Genomic DNA, 19,548 nt, shown 5'->3' with positions numbered 1-19,548 from the left:
TTATTTAATAAACTCTGTGACCACCGTGGATAGTAAACTTGAAAATGATAGCAGATAGAATTCTGAAAATACACTTTATTCGTAGTATGTATACAGAAAAACGCAAACCGGAAGTATAATCTGACTTAATATTTTGTCCAATGACGGGACAATATCCGGATGCCCTTTTTCTCGTTTTTCTCCCAAAATAACTCAATCTGAATAATCATATGAATGGATGACAAATGCGACTATGCACTGTACCTATAGGACACAGAGGCGTGTTGATTAATTTATTGTGGAAAGAAGAGAAGCGACACCCAAAATGAGGTCTTCTCGTTTAATAGTATAGATACTAGAACACACCCGCGAAATCGCGGGCATTCAGAGCGTAGTTTAAAGTATGCATGGTATGTAAAGTGTTGTTGGAAGAATTTTGTGAAATATTGAATGACTGGAGAATTTCAGCAAAAGTATCATAAATCATAGGTTATTGGGGACAGGAAAATGTTCAGTTTTTTAATCCCTCCTCCTTTATTTCCAAAATTCCCAATTTGTGGTTTTCTATCAATTTCAATATGAATAAAATAAAGTGTATTTACTTTCAATTCTAAGTTTTCTAATCGATCCATGGTGGTCATTGATATAGTATACAGACCCTCTCTATTTAATAAACTCTAAACGTGTATTTACTTTCAATTCTAAGTTTTCTAATCGATACATGGTGGTCATTGATTATGATATAGTATACAGACCCTCTTTATTTAATAAACTCTGTGACCACCGTGGATAGTAAACTTGAAAATGATAGCAGATAGAATTCTGAAAATACACTTTATTCGTAGTATGTATACAGAAAAACGCAAACCGGAAGTATAATCTGACTTAATATTTTGTCCAATGACGGGACAATATCCGGATGCCCTTTTTCTCGTTTTTCTCCCAAAATAACTCAATCTGAATAATCATATGAATGGATGACAAATGCGACTATGCACTGTACCTATAGGACACAGAGGCGTGTTGATTAATTTATTGTGGAAAGAAGAGAAGCGACACCCAAAATGAGGTCTTCTCGTTTAATAGTATAGATTAGACTTATGGTTTCCCGTTTGGATGGTTTTACACTCTTTATTTTTGGGCCCTTTATAGCTTGCTGTTCGGTGTGGGCAAAGGCTCTGCGATGAAGACCGTAATTTGACCTATAAAGGTTAACTTATACAAATTATGACTTGGATGGAGAGTTTTCTCATTGGCACTCATACCAGATCCTCTTATATCTACATATATATATATATATATATATATATATATACATGTATACATTGTAGTCATTGGTTGCTCAAATAATTGCTGCATTTATATTAACAAGATATAATTTTCCTACTTTATAAAACACTAATATGCTAAGCAAGAATTTTTTTTAAAGTATTAGGGTCGCAAGGTAAAGGTCAACAGGAAGACACATCATTGTATTTTATGCCTAGATACTTTTCTGCCTCTGATTCGACTTATCTTTGCACTTGAGCTTTGAGAAGAAGCAGAAAATACCAATTGTAAAAGTCCTTGGTTTTACCAAAGGCAAGGATAGTCCCAATGACCTCCCATATAATTGATGCGATCATGCTAACACGAGACAAACGATAGAGTATCGAATGTACTTAAGCAGCAATGGTCCACGTTTGAATGAATACCTAAGCTCTGAATATGTATTGTGAATAATTCGTGTTCAAAAAATGCAAGAGAGAGTTTTGATTGGTTAAACTTGATATTGTACGTTTTCAACTTTGCATTTTTATACATGCATGTATGGTTGTCGACTGTCTATGTGGTTCATATTAAGTGTTTCTCGATTCTCGTTTTTATATAGATTAGACCGTTGGTTTTCCCGTTTGAATGGTTTTACACTAGTAATTTTTGGGGCCTTTTCTGTTCGGTTTGAGCCAAGGCTCCATGTTGAAGGCCGTACCTTGACGTATAATGGTTTACTTTTATACATTGCTACTTGAATGGAGAATTGTCTCATAGGTACTCATACCACATCTTCTTATATCCCTGAAATGATGTATGCTTAATACAGTCACAAATCACAAATAGTCATTAGTTGCTGGACTAATTGCAGCTGAACGTCCAGCAGAGAATTTTGAATAAATAATCAGGACAATGAAACATTTATATAAATGAATTTACGATATCCTACTTTAAAAACACCAACCTGCTTAGCAAGATTGTTTTAAAGTACTAGGTCGCAAGTTAAAGGTCAATAGGAAGACACATCATTGTACTTTATGCTTAAATACACTTCTGCCTCCGATTCCTGGTTCGACTTATCTTTGTTCCTATACCTTAAAAAATGAGAGCTTTGCAAAGAAGCATCAAATACCAATTGTAATAGTCTTTCAAATTGGTTTTACCAAAAGCAATGATCGACCCAATGACCTCCCACAATTGAGGCAATCATGCTTCATTTTTTTTTAAACACGAGACAAATGAGGCAACATCGAATGTACTCAAGCAGCAATGGTCAGCTTTTGCATGAATACTTAAGCTCTGAATATGTATTGTTAATTATTCGTGTTAAAAAATGCAAGAGAGCGTTTTGATTTGTTAAACTTGCTATTGTACGATTTTAACTTTTGCATTTTATACATGCATGTATGGTTGTCGTCTGTTTATGTGGTTCATAAGTGTTTCTCGTTTTTATATAGATTAGACTGTTAGTTTCTCGTTTGAATGGTATTACACTAGTAATTTTTGGGGCCCTTTATAGCTTGCTGTTTGGTGTTTGGTGTGAGCCAAGGCTCCGTGTTGAAGGCCGTACCCTTGACATATAATGGTTTACTTTTATAAATGTTTACTTGAATGGAGAGTTGTCTCATTGGAACTCATACCACAATTTCCTATATCTATGTATATGGGGGGAACAAAATGTCTAAGGTTACTAATAATATCATATTCATGAAAACATTTTATTAGTTTTTTATAACTGTTTTAACAATTAACAATTAAAGATGAATAACAAAATTTATTCCATATTGGTATTATTTTAGTAGGTTTCTCTATATGAATTGGATTTTGAATAAAAAAGCATATTCACCTGAGAAAGTGTTATTCACCGCGCTAAACGTCACGCGATTTTACATGCAACGTTATGGTAAAATGTTTCATGTAAAAAAAAAAATTGGTATATGTTTGTCATTAGATACATTTTCTTCTCTCGGACTATGGAATAAAACAGTTACTGTCTTTTGTTTCGGTAAATATGGGGTTTTATTGACTTTTGAAAAACTGATATTCACTTCGGCCGTCGGCCTCAGTGAATATCATTTTTTCAAAAGTCAATAAAACCGCATATTTACCTCATCAAAAGACAGTAATTGTATAATATTCATAAATAAAAAACAACATATAGTATTTAAAAGTTCAGGTACAACAAAGTTTGAAATTACATTCAAATATTACATATGTACAAATACAAAATATCATAAATAAATAATATATGAATACGCTGACTAAGTATTTTAATCTATTATAATTTGCTAAATATGTACGCAGTAACTGAAATCATTCCTATCTTATTTTCTTTTAGGCCATATAAAAGAGTATGTTTGGTTCCAGTTTCAATAAAAAAGTAATGATAGGAAGGTAGAGATCTTTTTTTATTTAATAATAATATATATATATATATATATATATATATATATTTTACATTGAGTCTATGAAGTACCGTTCTGACTTTAACAGTGCTTAATGAAAAATTACATTTTTTCCGACGTAGTCGGTATAGTTTCGGTTTGTGCCCTTTGAACTTAAGGACGCTTAACTATGGCAACAGAATACGCATGCTCGACTTTCTGGGATTGGACAAAATGCTGTCATGGTGGGTGATTTGGTTGTGTTTGAAAAAACGTCTCGTCAATTATATCGTGATGGAAAGCAAGTGAAAAACTATAAATCTTTGAACTAGATTTTACAAAGATTTATATTTTTATTAAAATAATTGTTTCTCCAATAACTCTTTTCATCCGTGACAGCTGTTTATTCGAGACAATTATATAATGTTTAATGTAAACTTTGTTGTACGAACGTACATGACTTTTAGAACGCACCTAAAAACGTTATTTAAATGGTATCTTTGTGCTTCTGAGGGTTATCGAAATGATAGTTTTAAACATATACCCAAATTTAAATACGTGGGATATCTTTTTTAAAGATAGTTCTTGTTTAAGGGTAGCCTCTTATTAAAAGTAGGGGAGTATTGCTACTGGAACCACACACATATTTTTATTTGGCCTAATTTAAAATTTATTCATATCCGGATAAGTCAGCTAATTTATTCTAGTATGAAAATAAATAATAAATAAAAAGCAAAGAAGGTCTTAAAATATCATTTCATTACCTGAGAAGATAAGTACATGTATATGCATAATTATAATAAAGTCCCAATCAAAATCTAAATAAAAATAAAATAAATTCATCCTTCTTTATATTTTATAAATGAGGTACCAAAAGAAAGAAGAAAGATTAAACTTTCAAATTGTGATAATTTCATTATGACATGATTATTACATAATTAATTGTTATGTAATTAGTTGCTATATTGTGATGTCCATACTTGAATGAATTTAGTGTCTTTATTTTTCATAGCATCCCAAAATATTTTATAGATTCTTGTAGAACACAGCTTGACCTCCAAAACTGTGTCTCCGATTTCCAAAAACATCAATAGAACAAATTTTATACCCAATTGAATTTAGTGATCTCTTATGAATTGATGTTGCAAACTTCATTGAAGATTTATGAGAGAATTAAATACAATAGGAAAAATCTGAGACACAGTTTTGGAGGTCAAACTGTGTTCTGCAAGAATCTATAAAATATTTTGGGATGCTGTGAATAACAAAGAAGCTAAATTCATTCAAATATGGACATCACAATATAGCAACTAATTACATAACAATTAATTATGTAATAATTATTTCATAATGAAATTATCACAATTCGAAAGATTAATCCTTCTTCTTTCTTTTGGTACCTCATTTATAAAATTTAAAGAAGGATGAATGGAATAACATCACTTTAAAGATGTCTGATTGGGGATGAAAAATCTTTGTATTGTGCTACCTTAAATAAGCGCAATAGTTGGATACAATGTTCAAGTACCAATTACACTAAATGTATTAAAATATATTATAACAAATCAGATACAACCTTCAAATTTAACTTCTGTTAACGTATGTTAAGTATTAACTAGTAAAATCACAAAAATACTGAACTCCGAGGAAAATTCAAAAAGGAAAGTCCATAATCAATGCATGCTAAAAATATTTGTGGACTACACATAGGTTTTATCTATCAAGTGTAAAAAATTAAGTACGCCAACTAAATAAAAAAAATGATAACATCCCAAAAGTGGTCTAAATAATATGATAAATCATCAAAGATTTCTTTGTCATTTAGAGTTGTCACTTTAGTTCTAGTGCAATTATCTAATTTATAAAACTATCAGGAACATTTTCTAATTTATATGGTGAAACTATATATCACTTCTTCTGATTATCACAGATGATGACAAATCTTACTCTTGCACAGACACATGTATTCAAATAATTGTACAAACGGACGATTTATTTGTTTTCTGTTTTGGTTGTTTCTTGATACGGATTGCTTCCCTTTTAACTACACCGTCTAAACCTGCTGATGTAACGATGTCATTTTTATTAGATTTATGGAGCATCATGACTCGACCATCATCACAACCAACTATAATCATACCAAGAGATGTCACGTCAAGGCATACTGGTATCCCGTGTACCGGACAAACAAACTTGATTTCCGGCGAATCAATGGTTGCAAGTTTCAATAATCCTGCAGTAATATTTGGAAATATAACCGTGTGGTTGTCATAGAGAAAGCGTGGATATGTTTGTTGTGTTGATTGCTTTCGATACTCTTCATCGGCATCGTATTTCCACTTAAATTGAAAATTGATAACGTCATAAAGCTGGCGGTCTCTGTCAATACAGAAACGTCCATCTGGACTTGCCGACCAGTCTTTTTGATTGTCCATGTTCTCCAATTTCCCTTCCCTTAGTATCTTTTTTGACTGGAGATCTACTACAACAACAATGTCACCAGATTGTCTCACGTTTTGCGTTATGAATAAAGCTGGTTCATTCAGTATCATAGTAGTAAACCTCACCCTACAATTTTCTAAGAAGTAGGTTTCTTCACCAGTTTTTACATCATACGCAGTAATATCCGCTACTGTAGGGTCACCTTCTAGGTGAGGAGATGAAACGATTAAAAATTCTTCATTGCTGGTGAAAACAAAAACCATATCATGTAAGGACGGTCTGCCACTATGTAGTTTATGTAAGAGTTTGCCATTTGGTACACTATACAAGTTTACATAAGTAACTTTATCATCATCGCCCTGGACGTATACTGCCACCATTGTAGTACACGTAGTGATTCCCTTAACTTGTAAGCTTGTTAATGGTAATGGCATCTCTAAAGCACCGGAAGTGGTGTTAAATATTTTAACAGCTTCGTCTGAGTGATATTCCCGGACTACAGCATATTTACCATCCCATGTTACAGTGGGTTTCATCACATCAATATCCCCTTGAATATAAAATTTTTGAGTTCCAGCTATCAAATCAAAAACTGCAAGTTCTCCTCCTAAATTACCTCTTATTGCCGCCACTTTACCCGACCTCGCGATTGCAATGTACCTTGGTGCTGTCTTCATCGTCATTGGTTGAATTTGATTATCACTCATGGTCAACGCAGATGTCCTCCATGTTGAAATAGCGTTTCCTCTGGATGACGTGTTGACGAAAAATTCACCACTAGAGGCCATCAGAAATATTTCAGACTTTGATCTGTTGATTTCAATAATGTTAGCTACTTTATTGGTTTTTATACTGTATATAACAAGAAACCCTTCGTATGCAACTACAAACAGTTCACCATCAGGCGTTAAATGTCCAAAAAAGTCTGTGACCCTATGAACCGGTTTCACCTCGTCCGGAATTCGAAAATGGTGTTGCATTTTATTAAGTTTGTAGTTCCAGAAATACACACCGGTATTATATTTCAACATAAGAAATGTTTCATTGCTTGAAAATTCCAGTGATAAAATTTTCTCATTACCCGTTGTTTTTACATCACAGACCAATTCGCCAACGTTTCCTTCGGTCGCATCTATATTAAACACCTTCACCAATGACAAATCACGATACAATACTACGATCTCTTTTCCAACAGGAGCTAAAATAAAATCTTTAGGTTTTTCATTGATGTTGAATTGACTTTCAATATTATTGTTCAGAATGTTGTACATGAAAAACTTTGTTGAATTTTTCTCATGTATCAAAGCCTTCTTTTCGTCTGGTAACATCAGAAACTTATCTGGTACTTGGTCCAGAGCAAACAAATGCTTTCCAGTTGCCTTATCAAAAACATCAATGTTGTGTCCAACATACATACAGAAAATTTTATCACTCGTGACAGCGAATTTTAAACTGTCGGCAAAACCAACACCGGGGTAGGTCTTTGAAAGTGAAATTGTGTTGATCAATTCACAAGCGGCCATGTTAACGACAATCAGAATATTAGATGTCTTCTGATAGCTGGAACACAAATAACAAACATCCTTTTCTTTGTCAACGGTAAAAATATTCATCTTTAACAGCAGAGGATCATACAAGCGGATTTCTTTCTCTAGTTCTCCTGTTGTCAGGTCCCAGGAAACCAAGTCATTATCAGCTGTCATTGCCAGTAGATGCTTTGAATCTTTAGAGATCATTGCTACCTTTGAACCAAACGGAACAGCTTCATGTTCGAATTTGTACATCAACGCGTTGTGTGGTATTGTGAAAGAGGTCTGATAAGGTACAGGCATCTCGTCAGATTTGATGACGTTAAAACATTTTTCAACAAGCATTTTTTCTAAAGATGATTTTTTCTGTGCTAGAAATGGGGTCAAATGCCCAGAAATTTCAATTGCTAATGTCTTTGGAAACGCCATCAGCGACGACTGAATCTGTTTGAGTACACTAAACAATGTACTCCCGTTATTCTTACTCAAAGTGAAATCTTCCAAAACTTGTTGAACAGACACAGCTTTGATTTTCGCTGACAAGAAATCATAATTAAATAGACACATAGAACGCACTTCGTCTATGCGTCCTGCCATAGTTAGATGGTAGGGTAATCGATTTAATTTTCGTTTATTAAATCTCACTTTTTCTCTGTTTTCAACCTTGTATTTGAAAGTAAGTGGCTGTGGAGATGTTTTCCTATCAGTATCAATAGTATTTGCGGATAATTTTAACCTTTTGACCTGGTAATCTGAGTATGTGAATGGTTTTGGTTTGTTATACCAAGTTCCAATGAAATAATCTGCCAATGTAGATTGGATTTGGTCTTCAAATGTCTCATCGGACAGGTATCTTGATTGAGCTGCCTCTATAAATTGTCTGTGGTACCAGTAAAATACGGTGGTGTCATCTACTTCCCTATCGACTAGATAAGATGATATATCATGGCGCAAGCGCACAAATAATAACGGAGGAATCCTTGTTATTGGTGGCACGTGGATTCGGAACACATCAGTCAATAACGTGTCATCGATTGAAAGGATATCTTCCAGTTCGGTTTCGCTGAGACCAGAATTGGAAGCAGTGATGTATGCAAAAGCCCTAGATACAAACATCTTTCCGTGTTTGTGTTCAAGATGTTCAAAAAGTTTAATAATACTCTCCTTGACAGTAAAAGCAAGACTGTTATCATCGACAACCGTATACGATCGCCAGTTCAGGACACTCTCAAAAACGAGTTTTACGTAAATTGGCAAACTACATTGTGTAAATGCATTTTCTATTACATTGAACTGTTCAGGTGTTAAAGTTCTGTTTTTTACATCCAACCATGATTTAAGAATTTTACAGCTTAATTCTTCCCCGAGCTTAGGAACCAGAATAAAACTGTCTGGAGAGAACAAAGATTTAAGCAATACAATTATATCGGTGGATTCAATATACGTTGAAGTTACAATCTTAACATCTTCGGGAAGTTGTTTAGGAAGCCAATGGAGTTTGTGAGCGGCGTGTTCTTTTGACAATTGGTCTAAGGAATCGAGAAGTATTACCAAGGGTTTACTCGATTTATACTCCCGGATTAGTTTGTGAAATAAACGGGTTAAATCATCAATATCCTGAGGTAAACTCGGCTCCTTCCCTGTAGTTACCAACATTATCTGTTGACAAAGACTATGTAAAAGTCTGTAGACATTACTACTGTCAGGTGAAGTTCCAAGAAAACGGAAAATAGTGATTGCATCCTTGTGTTTTACAAACTGTACCTGTAAAAGCAAAAGAATTTTACCTTAGAGAGCTACCATTTGATTTCTAGCGAGGGGAGCATTTAGATGAATTGACAGGGGAAAAATATTTTTGATAAATTTCTCATCCTGGCTTTTGATTAACTCATAACTCCTGTGCTGCTTTTCTTTCCAAATTTAATACTTGATCCTTCACCCATAAAACTTTTAACGAATTTGGAAGAACAAATGCAATTACTTTAAGATACCATTTAGATTTATAAATTTGGTGCGTCCCATAAGCTTTTCTGGAATAACTTTATCTGGGATACAAAAACAAATTGAAAGCCTTGGGTGTAAATATGTATAGAGTGTAAAAATATGTATAGATCAGTAAAATATTAGATACCTTTCTTGCCGCCTCTGCAATGATAGAGGTTTTGCCACTGCCAGAAGGACCATACACAGTAAGCGGCGACTTGTCTTTTCTCTGTAAGTAATCAGCAATCTTGTCTAAGATTGTCTCTCTACCGTGGAATATTGCACATCTTTCCCTTGCCATTGTTGCGTGTTGTAAAACCTATAACATATAAAATAAATTTGGTATGTTTAAAAATCATCTATAGACTACATTTAAAACGTATCAACAGTTTATAAATGTACTTAATCTATATTTCAGACAAAATAAGAATCAATTTGATAAAGATGAAAATATGTAATTTTATATATATTCTTATATCCAAGGAATGATTTGGGTTAAGTGTTTTAACAATCACTACAGCATATATGGAATGTGTCAATATAATAATTTATCATATCAAAGGTGACCCAGTGATTCGATTTATTTGAAAATACCTTCGTAATGAATAGTGAATAGAATAAGAAAGACATGAGGTATGACAAACTCCGAAACAGTGGTGACGTTGCTTCGCTAAACTAGTTAAAGTGAACGTAGCGTAGTAAAGAGGACGTAACCGCTGTTTCGGAGTTCGGAGGTATGATTGCTAATAAAAAAAACATTTTTTGTTGAAGTGTATACAGTCTGATGTTCGGTTATTGTCGTTTGTTGATGTCGTTCATAAGATAAGTGTTATATTCATTTCTGTTTTTTTTTATTACATATATTAGACCGTTAGTTTTCTTGTTTCAATTGTTTTACACTTGTCATTTTGGGACCCTTTATAGCTTGCTGTTCGGTCTGAGCCAAGGCTCCGTGTTGAAGACCGTACTTTGACCTACAATGGTTAACTCACGGGGGGGGGGGGGTAACTTCCTATTATTGGGTATACGGGGATGTGCCAAAAATATGGGTCATAATTTTGCGAGATTTTATATAAAAATGACCCTCCTTTTTAATGACATCCTATATTAAAATGCATTTACGTTTGATAACTGTATATTGATTTGGGGTATGATCTACATATCATTTATAAATATGCTATTGCGAATCTTACATTATTAATGGTCAATTATTATATTAAATTAAATCAATTCATTTGAAAGTTCACCATTCAAATAAGTTCCCAAATGAACCCCCGGAAATATATAAATATAGGTCATTCTTTCTTAAATATTTATATAACTATAGGTACTGAATTTCAGTGAATGTTATATTAAAATGGGTACGTTTTTTGAGGCAAAAATGGCACACCCCTACCAATAAAATATCGAAGTTAACTCCCCCCCCCCGTGGGTTAACTTTTACAAATTGTGACGTGGGTTGAGTATTGACTCATTGGCACTCATACCACATCTCCATATTTCTAGGTCTTTGAAATAACCATCGACATAAAGAATTTTATATTTTTACCTTTTGTCAACTTAATATTGATGCAATGTATAATTATTTATTATCTGATAATACTATGCAATTATACCTCAGTATACAAACTATCTTGTAATAACATTTGTTTGTTGGTGACAGCTTTGTCAATCAAAGAGATCATACTATTGTAAAACTTGTCTCCAAATTCCTTAAGGTACGATTCATGGAAGTCTTTTCTTATTCCCGTATCAGGAGCCCACTTCACAAGAGATCTGACATAAGTAACAAAAAATATTTTAGTCAATTGGCCGTTTAAGATCCTAAAAATCATGGGTAATTTCATTGTTCGTACCCCAAAATGAAAATAACGTCACGTCATTGGTTGAATTTCCATTGTTTATGACATTTTTAACCAATCACGACGTTTTGGTGTACACTTTTGAAAATATTACCTAGGATGCATTAGATTCTGAAACGGCGAATTTGATAACAACATTTAACAATATGTATGAACATATTGTCTTAAATGTGATAATGTTATTGGTTGATTGAAGTTTGCTGTACCCCAGTTGCATATTCAGGACGAGAATACAAAGCAACATGTAAAGTATACATTTTACGTGACACATGTCCTTTCAAAATGTCTGCACTAGCATGGCTTCAATAACATTTTTTATAAACGATACTAAAACTAGATTGTGAGTGCATCTGTATTGTGCTCTTTGGAGAAAATAAACATAGACACCTCCCCTGTGTGTATTTTTTTGACATCAAATGGCTTTAAATTCAAATTAACTGGTCTATGTATACGTATAAAGATATTTATTACAGCTGTGCGTAAACATGATAAAGGTTCTTTTATTATTATTTTTTTAATTTAACATACTTGAAAATTGAAAACGGAAATGGCAAAATCAAAAGCTCAAACAATTGAACAAATGGAATACAAATATCATAAATACTAACTTGGTACGGTCATTTCCTTATGTAGAAATGATTAGTTAAACCTGATTTTATAGCTAGCTTAACTTCTCTCATGTATGACATATAATGTATATTACAATATAAAAGCTAATACATGTTCTTACACACTTCACATTTAAAATTGATTTTTTAATTCTTAACTTTTTCCAGTTTTCATAGCTGCATGATACTTTTATGGTTATTACTGGTTTATAGTCAAAGCACATGTTTGATTGCAAACTTTAATACAATGTAGTTCAGTTAGAATCGTGTCTTTTTAAAACTGTTATCCTAGCAAGTTAAAGGTTTGGTTTTGACGTGATTGCTCTGTTTGTATACATGTTAATGCAAGCATTGTAATTAAAATTGACATCTTCTATCAATAGACAGGCAGGGCTTCAGCATGTATATATTATAATTATCATTGTCATTTGAAGCTAAGCAATTCATACATGCCTATCTATTGATTACATATGTCAATCTTAATTACAATGATTGTGCAAACATCCATGCAAACAAAGCAAGCAATTCAACCAAAGTTTTAACTTACTAGAATCAGGATAACAGCTTTATATTGAGAGTAAAAAACTGCAAAACCAGGAGAATCTGTGTAATAAAGTAAGGTTAAAGCAGAATCTTTAAAATATTTACTTTGACCAACTTGTTTTTTTATCCTTTATTTTGTTGGCTACTTTTTCATCTCGCAGTTTCTCCAATATTTTTTGTGCCTCTTCGTCAATAATTCTTAGCTTTTCAGATTTATCATCTTTTCCAATTTCTACCATGTCGATGAACCTCGGGGCAACTTTATCATTGAGGTCAATGTCCTCAAACAATCTGATGAAGCAGAGGCACTGTTCCGAGGCGTTACCGGGTAACTTGAGTAAACCTGCAATGATCTCTTCTTCTGTTACGGACATGAAATATTTAAGTTTGTCTTCCTCGCTAAGTTTCTTATTTTCAAAACATATTTGACTGGACAATCTTAACTTCTGTCCTAGAGTATTGTAGATTGGTTGCCATTCTTTCCATTTTTCAGCGGGTGTCTTAAAAAAGAAAAAAGAATGTTTCATGAGTCATAGATTCCTGCAGATAGCTGAAAAACTTTTCAAGAAAGACGCAACCAGAATTTTACATAACAATTACCGTACTATCTTCATTAACACTATGTTAAATTGTTTATAATGTTTAAGCTAGAAATATAGAAATATATAATTTAAACATCAAATCCGCTTATACCTGCATAATTACCAAGAGCATTTGAATTCTTGAAAAAAAATATTTCTTAAATTAAGTTCATTAATTGTCTTTAAGAGTCTGTCATATAAGAAATACATCTAAGGCAATCTGTGCATCGGGGATAAACAAGCCTATAATGGTTTACTTGTACAAATTGTGACTTGGATGCGAGAGTTGTCTTATTGGCACTCATACAACATCTTCTTGTATCTACTAAGTGTTTTGAATAATACAATATTTTTTATAAGCCAAGTTTATAGAAAATTAACAAAAGTGTAGACTACTGCCCTGATGATACACTCGGGAACGAAACGTCCACCCGCAATGCATAGATGGTGAATCAGTACTAACCTTTGATTTATAGTCTGGTATCGTTGCACTGATTGGCTGTAGAACATGGACAGGTGGAACTGCATTAAGGTCTTCCTCGTACCATTTGACAAGCAACGCCGAGTCTTCACCAGAATCAATCAATGTTTGTACTAATAAGTTGTATTCTGAACTGACGATAGTAAGTGGTAGTGGTCGGTAGCCATGCTTTTGGTTTAAGAAGGTCTATAAAATAACGGTAAAAATCATTAAAAAAAAATGTGGATGGTAACAGTGTTATGGACAATTTGTGTGTGCAATGTGTTTTGCATGTGGGCCATAGAAAAGATAAAACAAATTTTACTTCGACTTTAAAAATTATCGAACCGACAACAAATTTTTATAAAGACAAAACACAACATTTGACATTCAAATGAAGCCAACCATTAACGAGTTCGGCATGGTATCTCAAACCCTTATCACGCCAGATCGACGTGTGTAGTGTCACACACCGGTGTCTTTAACAACCTATATAAATCCAAACGGACGCCCTTCTTTTAGCATAGATGGAATAAATCTAAATTACCATATTCCCATTGGGTTGGACGATATACCCTGCTGGATACTAAACTACGAATAATGACAGTTTTTTCTTTACGAAAGAAGTAATCTAAATTAGTAGAACACCTTCTTACTTACCACAAAACTTGGACCAGTTGACACCTTTTGACAGTTGTAGATTTCTTGTAAACAAAGCAAAGAAGACATGTGATCATCTGAAGCCTCTTCTGGTACGCCCCATCTCATGTCGATTACCTAAAGGAAATGTACAAAATAAACTCGATCTGAAAATTATTGCTTAGATTCTTACCACTTTATATGCACACATTTAATTGTATAAATATTGGAAAACTACTCGTGTAAGCATTGTGTATACTCCGCTTTTCCCTCATTCCTTCATGAACATGTTTTCTTATTCAAACTTCATTCTAGAGAAAGAAATCATTATAAAACGATACAAATTGCCATGAAAGTATTTAATCTAATGCAAAATGTGAAATTTCATAACTTATCTATCATGAAAGGATGCTTAAAGTTGCCAGGTACATGAAAAAGTAATTACCTGGAATTCAAGTCCATGTTTTTCCTTACAGTGAGCCTTTATTTTTGGATAAACATCTTCCATCAGCATATTCCTTTCTTCATACGTATCTGCAATGCAAATTTAATTGTCTAAATATATTCATATATGGAACATATAGTAGCAGTAACGGATTTGGGATATGGCTTTGAGGAAGTAAGCTCCCATTTTTGGTGCAAAAATAAATCTCATCTTCCACACTATTTACATGATTTTTTTGCATGAAGTCGTCGAAACATTTGGGTCATTAATCCGCTAATCAGTTATGGAATTACATCCCCCTCTCCTTTTTTTTTTTTTAAAGTTCCTTGTTCCGCCTTTATTAAGTTCTTGATTTTATATGTTGTTTTCCAAATTGGTCTTTGAGTTTAACCCATGAATATTATCGTGTACATTTAATGTGTTTTGACCACAATAGACGTAGGCCAATTTAATTTGAATGTTTAATTTAAGGGGGAAAATACGTCCATGATATCTGGTAGAATTTGAAAATCATGACCGACAACTACACACTATGTGACATATCTATAAAATCCAAATGTTATTAAGTTTTGCTGAGGACGGGTTTTTTAAATCTCCGAAATTGACTGATTGATGTTTGGTATATACCGCTATTTTTAACACTTTTGGCTAAACACTGACTGTAGGTTTTAATGGTGGAGGAAGCCGGACCCTCCGAAAGAAACAACCCACATTTATTAAGAAAAAAGGCAATCCTAGTCGATTGAGATAGAAGTCAATCACACACAAAATAAAGTTTGAAGAACTGCCTAAAAAGTATGAATTATCAACGCACCGATACCAGATAACACTAACAACAGCTTGCAAGAAGTTGGTAGATTGATATGATTGTTTGCTTAACGTCCAATGGCGAATATTTCAATCAATATCAGAACGAAGTTGGTAATAAAGTGCATTAATTTCTTTCAAAGGACAAAAGATCCTAAATATCAACAAAACAGTGCATTTACGAATTTAAGTGCAATATTATCAAGATTATGTTTTTATACTTTGAAAGTCTGTCATTGATCGTCATTGCTAAAGTGGAAGCTATTAAAGATTTAATGGGCTAACTGGGACATTTTGCATTTAACCTAAGACATAATATATTGACCATCCCAGATTCAACTGAGTTTCCCAGTGTCAATAATAATGTTATATTTAAGACAAATTAATAAATTTAACTAAAGTTCTTATGCGCACGGTGAATTTCTCTCGAGATAAATACATGTACCAACATCATGTCATCGCCACCGTATGGTTTATGCATTTCACAATTTGCCATTTGAGAAATTGTGTCATCTAACATAAATTACTATTGTATAGTATTCATACGAATTGTTCGACATTTAAGGACAGTTGTCCTATTTAAAAAAAAATTAAAGGCTCCCATCTATTAATGTACGTGTTTTGTCCCTCTTAGTTTAGTTTAAACATATTTATTTAGAGTGGATTGGGAAATAAGTTTTGCAACTTATATTAATCCCTTTCCACTTTGCGGGTGCGAGTGCTGCCTTGTAGCGGCATTAGCCTACTCTTTTTCGAATTCTACAAGGGTGTATTTAACGTGCAAGAGATATGGCTCTCTCTTAACACGGGTCAGCCATTTATCGTCCCCTTCCGACGGACTATCATCGTTTCCTCAAGACCATACTCGCAGATGGTGTCAAGGGAGAGCCGAAAATTGTCCCTCTTGCAGTGTTAATTGACAATAAAATCTCCATTTATAATTTATTTAGTTAATTGATATATTACCATGTTAAAGTATGTTTTAATTAGCCGTTTCAGAATCTAAAGCATCATGGGTAATTTCATTGTTCGTACCCCAAAGTGAGAATAACGTTACGTCATTGGTTGAATTTCCATTGTTTATAACGTTTTAAACCAATCAAAACGCTTTGGTGTACGCTTTTGAAAATATTACCCAGGATGCATTAGATTCTGAAACGGCGAATTTACAAACCTGTAAAAGTGGAACTGATGAAGATTCTAACAACTCTTGAGTTCAACGCTGGAAGATTGTCAAGAGATCCTCTCAGGACAGACATCTTTCTGGAGTTGTCCATCTTTGAACGACAATCTTCACTGTCTAACAGGAAGGGAACTAAGCTATTTTGGAATGGTCTTCTTAATCTTTAACTGTAGGGGACACGGCAATATGACATATATCCCCATTATACTGAAATGTACAGTATCATACCAAAATATATATATAGCAATACAGGAACTACTTTGTCAGTGATTTTGAAGGATAAACGTTATTACTTTTAGCAGCATATATAAGTACTTATTCATCAGAAGTGACCAGTTTTAGTGGAAAATACTGACACGCCTAGTTATAAAAGGAAGTCTATAAAGAATGAAAAAGAAAAAAGAAAACTGCTTAACATTCAGTTCAGGATTTGTAAGGACTATAAACAAAATCCATTTAAAGCATTTCATGGATGGATGGATTTTTGTTTAACACCAAGTGACAAATACAACGATTGATTGTTGGTAAAGCAACGTCCAGTGGCAAATATTTTATCGATGTTACGGACGAAGAAATTATGTGGTGTTGCAATATGAATTCCATATAGATATTGACTGATCACACGACTACAACATATGTACTTTATATCAAAATTAAAAAAAAATGATCACAGTCCACGACAATTATAAAAACAGATTGTATTGATCTATTGGCATTATATATGTTATTTTGCTTCTGCAATTGATTTATCAGTCATCAAGTTCAATGGGTAAATTGAAATGAGATATGCAATTCATATATCATTATTCATTAGAATTATTCTATTAAATATATTATCATTTATGAAGATACGTACCGCTAAAACCATAAAAAGTCTAATTATTACAATGAAATAAGTTTACCTGTAATTACAGGTGATGTGATTGTTTACATATTCTCATGGATACCTGTGTCATATAAACGCACTAAACCGGTCTATATTCTTGTTATTAATCAAACATTTAAACGATCTGTCCATAATTGTAAATTTAGAACCTTTGAATAAAAAGTCTTGACGTTACAATTCCGTGTTTTTGTATATTCAGAGAATTGAAAAAAAAAATCTTCATGTATATATTAATATATTTTTTATTTTGATAAATAAATACTCTAATATCCAAGGTGGACTTATAAAATAAATTTGTCTTTATTTAGATTCTTTTTTTTTTAATAAAAAAAATCAAGCGGAGACACATATAATAATTAAAACTTATATTTTAAAATCGCAATTTATGCAAAATAAAAGTATTCATTTCTATAAAACAAAAAATACAAATTTAAATTCCGCAAAAAAACTGTTTGTGGTTGCTCATACTGTTATACATTTTGTCAATTACATGAGATATCTATTTTTGTAATATTTGAGCTATCAGCTAGGTTGTGCCGAAGACCATTTTACTGGTAAACCATACGCTATGTTGTTGCTATATACCACTCTGATTAGATATAGGAAGATGTGGTATGAGTGCCGTTAGACAACTCTCCATCCAAGTAACAATTTATGAAAGTAAACCATTATAGGTCAAGGTATGGCTTGTTATATAAAAATCAAAATCATAGAGATAGAAATAGAAATACGCAGATTATAAAGGACGATTTTATTGTTTCCAAATACATGAATAATACTATGAAATTGTTTTATACGAGATTGGTGTATCTTGTTTAATTGTTTATCAAGTACTGTGCGTCATGGCAAAATATTTTTCAATAGACAGTATGCAATAAACAGTAAATCATCGTCTAGAAAATGGATAGTGTTAATTTTCTTGCTGGTATGACTATTTTCCCTCAACTTTATTTCACTTATCGGGGAAGAAAAGTTACAACATACTACACGGTGGGTATGGTTGTCCTGCGAGAGAACGTTCTGTGCTGGTGATTTGGTCCTGTCAGGTGCTGGTGGGTCCTGATTCTGTGCTGGTGGGTTTGTTTACATTGTATCAGAACGGCAATAAAACGACTGTTTTGTTGCTTAATTTTTCTCTGATGCGTCATAAGTACCATGCAAAGTATATTACAACAATATTATATTGCAAAAGTCGTGCAAGTTCGTTAAATGGAATTGTCCTGACGCTGTGCTGGTGATAAGAAAAACGGTCCTGGTTCTGTGCCTTTATATTTTAGTTAAAGTGGCATATATTCAAGATCATTGATGCTGTACTGTTATTGACTAATTGATTGTTGTCTGCTTTCTTGAAATTGACTTGTTGTGAATCTGTTTACTGTTATTATGAGAGAAAAATACCCCTATTTTTTTATTTTTTTTTAAATTAACTGTAATCTTATTTATTGGCCTGTTAATGGAAACCTTCTTGCCCCCTTTTCAGATAAGAAAATGTGTTTACGATTTTCGGGATTACGATCATTTTGCAAGATCACCAAAATACGTTGTAATTTATACAATACTTATATAAAGTAGATGATGTGGTATGTTTGTTGTCAATGGACAAATTTCCATAAGAAACCAAAGGAAGTATGTGTTAACAACCATACATCATCGTACGACCTTCAACAATAACCCATAAAATAAAAATGTAAAAGGTTTTGCATAAAAATGGAGAGCAAAAATATAGAACAAAGGACTTTCTGAGCGTTTGAATCATATGTCTTTAGCAGCTTAAAACACAATTGTTTGTGAACAATTTAGTGCTGACTATAAGAATGACAATAGTATTGGGTTGTTTTTTGTTTTTTTTTTGGGGGGGGGGGGGATAAGTTAGAGCGAGGTTACAGTGAAAGTTTTAAGCTTGGAATAATTTCCCGTAAGATTTAAAAGTTGTATTTTAAAAGAAAAATGTATCTTATAGCTATTA

General features: G+C 33.0%; 1 protein-coding gene across 2 annotated transcripts; it reads right to left on the bottom strand.

Moving 5' to 3' along the window:
• Positions 1 to 5,083: 5,083 nt before the first annotated feature.
• On the bottom strand, positions 5,084 to 17,634 carry LOC143057642 (NACHT and WD repeat domain-containing protein 2-like). Of its 2 annotated transcripts, none has more exons than XM_076230993.1 (9): positions 17,553 to 17,634; positions 16,688 to 16,903; positions 14,707 to 14,795; positions 14,283 to 14,399; positions 13,626 to 13,829; positions 12,687 to 13,081; positions 11,185 to 11,344; positions 9,717 to 9,887; positions 5,084 to 9,349 (listed from the first exon to the last, which is right to left on the bottom strand). In XM_076230993.1, exons 2-9 carry the CDS (start codon positions 16,788 to 16,790, stop codon positions 5,582 to 5,584), a joined length of 5,007 nt encoding a protein of 1,668 aa, XP_076087108.1. In that variant the 5' UTR covers positions 16,791 to 16,903; positions 17,553 to 17,634; the 3' UTR covers positions 5,084 to 5,581. The 2 variants fall into 2 exon arrangements, with proteins under 2 accessions (XP_076087108.1, XP_076087109.1); XM_076230994.1 differs by having other exon boundaries at positions 17,599 to 17,628.
• Between the last annotated feature and the right edge of the window lie 1,914 nt (positions 17,635 to 19,548).

Source organism: Mytilus galloprovincialis, chromosome 13 (assembly GCF_965363235.1).
Source record: "Mytilus galloprovincialis chromosome 13, xbMytGall1.hap1.1, whole genome shotgun sequence".
NCBI lineage: Eukaryota > Metazoa > Mollusca > Bivalvia > Mytilida > Mytilidae > Mytilus > Mytilus galloprovincialis.
The sequence above is the reverse complement of the archived record's forward strand: the minus strand, read 5'-3'. Positions and strand labels throughout refer to the sequence as shown.

Excerpts from the sequence above, each read along its gene's own strand:
- LOC143057642 (XM_076230993.1), bottom strand. The coding sequence starts at position 16,790 with ATGGACAACTCCAGAAAGATGTCTGTCCTGAGAGGATCTCTTGACAAT. Across the intron at positions 14,796-16,687 it reads CATCAGTTCCACTTTTACAG|ATACGTATGAAGAAAGGAAT; the intron begins GTTTGTAAATTC and ends TTTGCATTGCAG. Across the intron at positions 13,082-13,625 it reads TACCAGACTATAAATCAAAG|ACACCCGCTGAAAAATGGAA; the intron begins GTTAGTACTGAT and ends TTCTTTTTTAAG.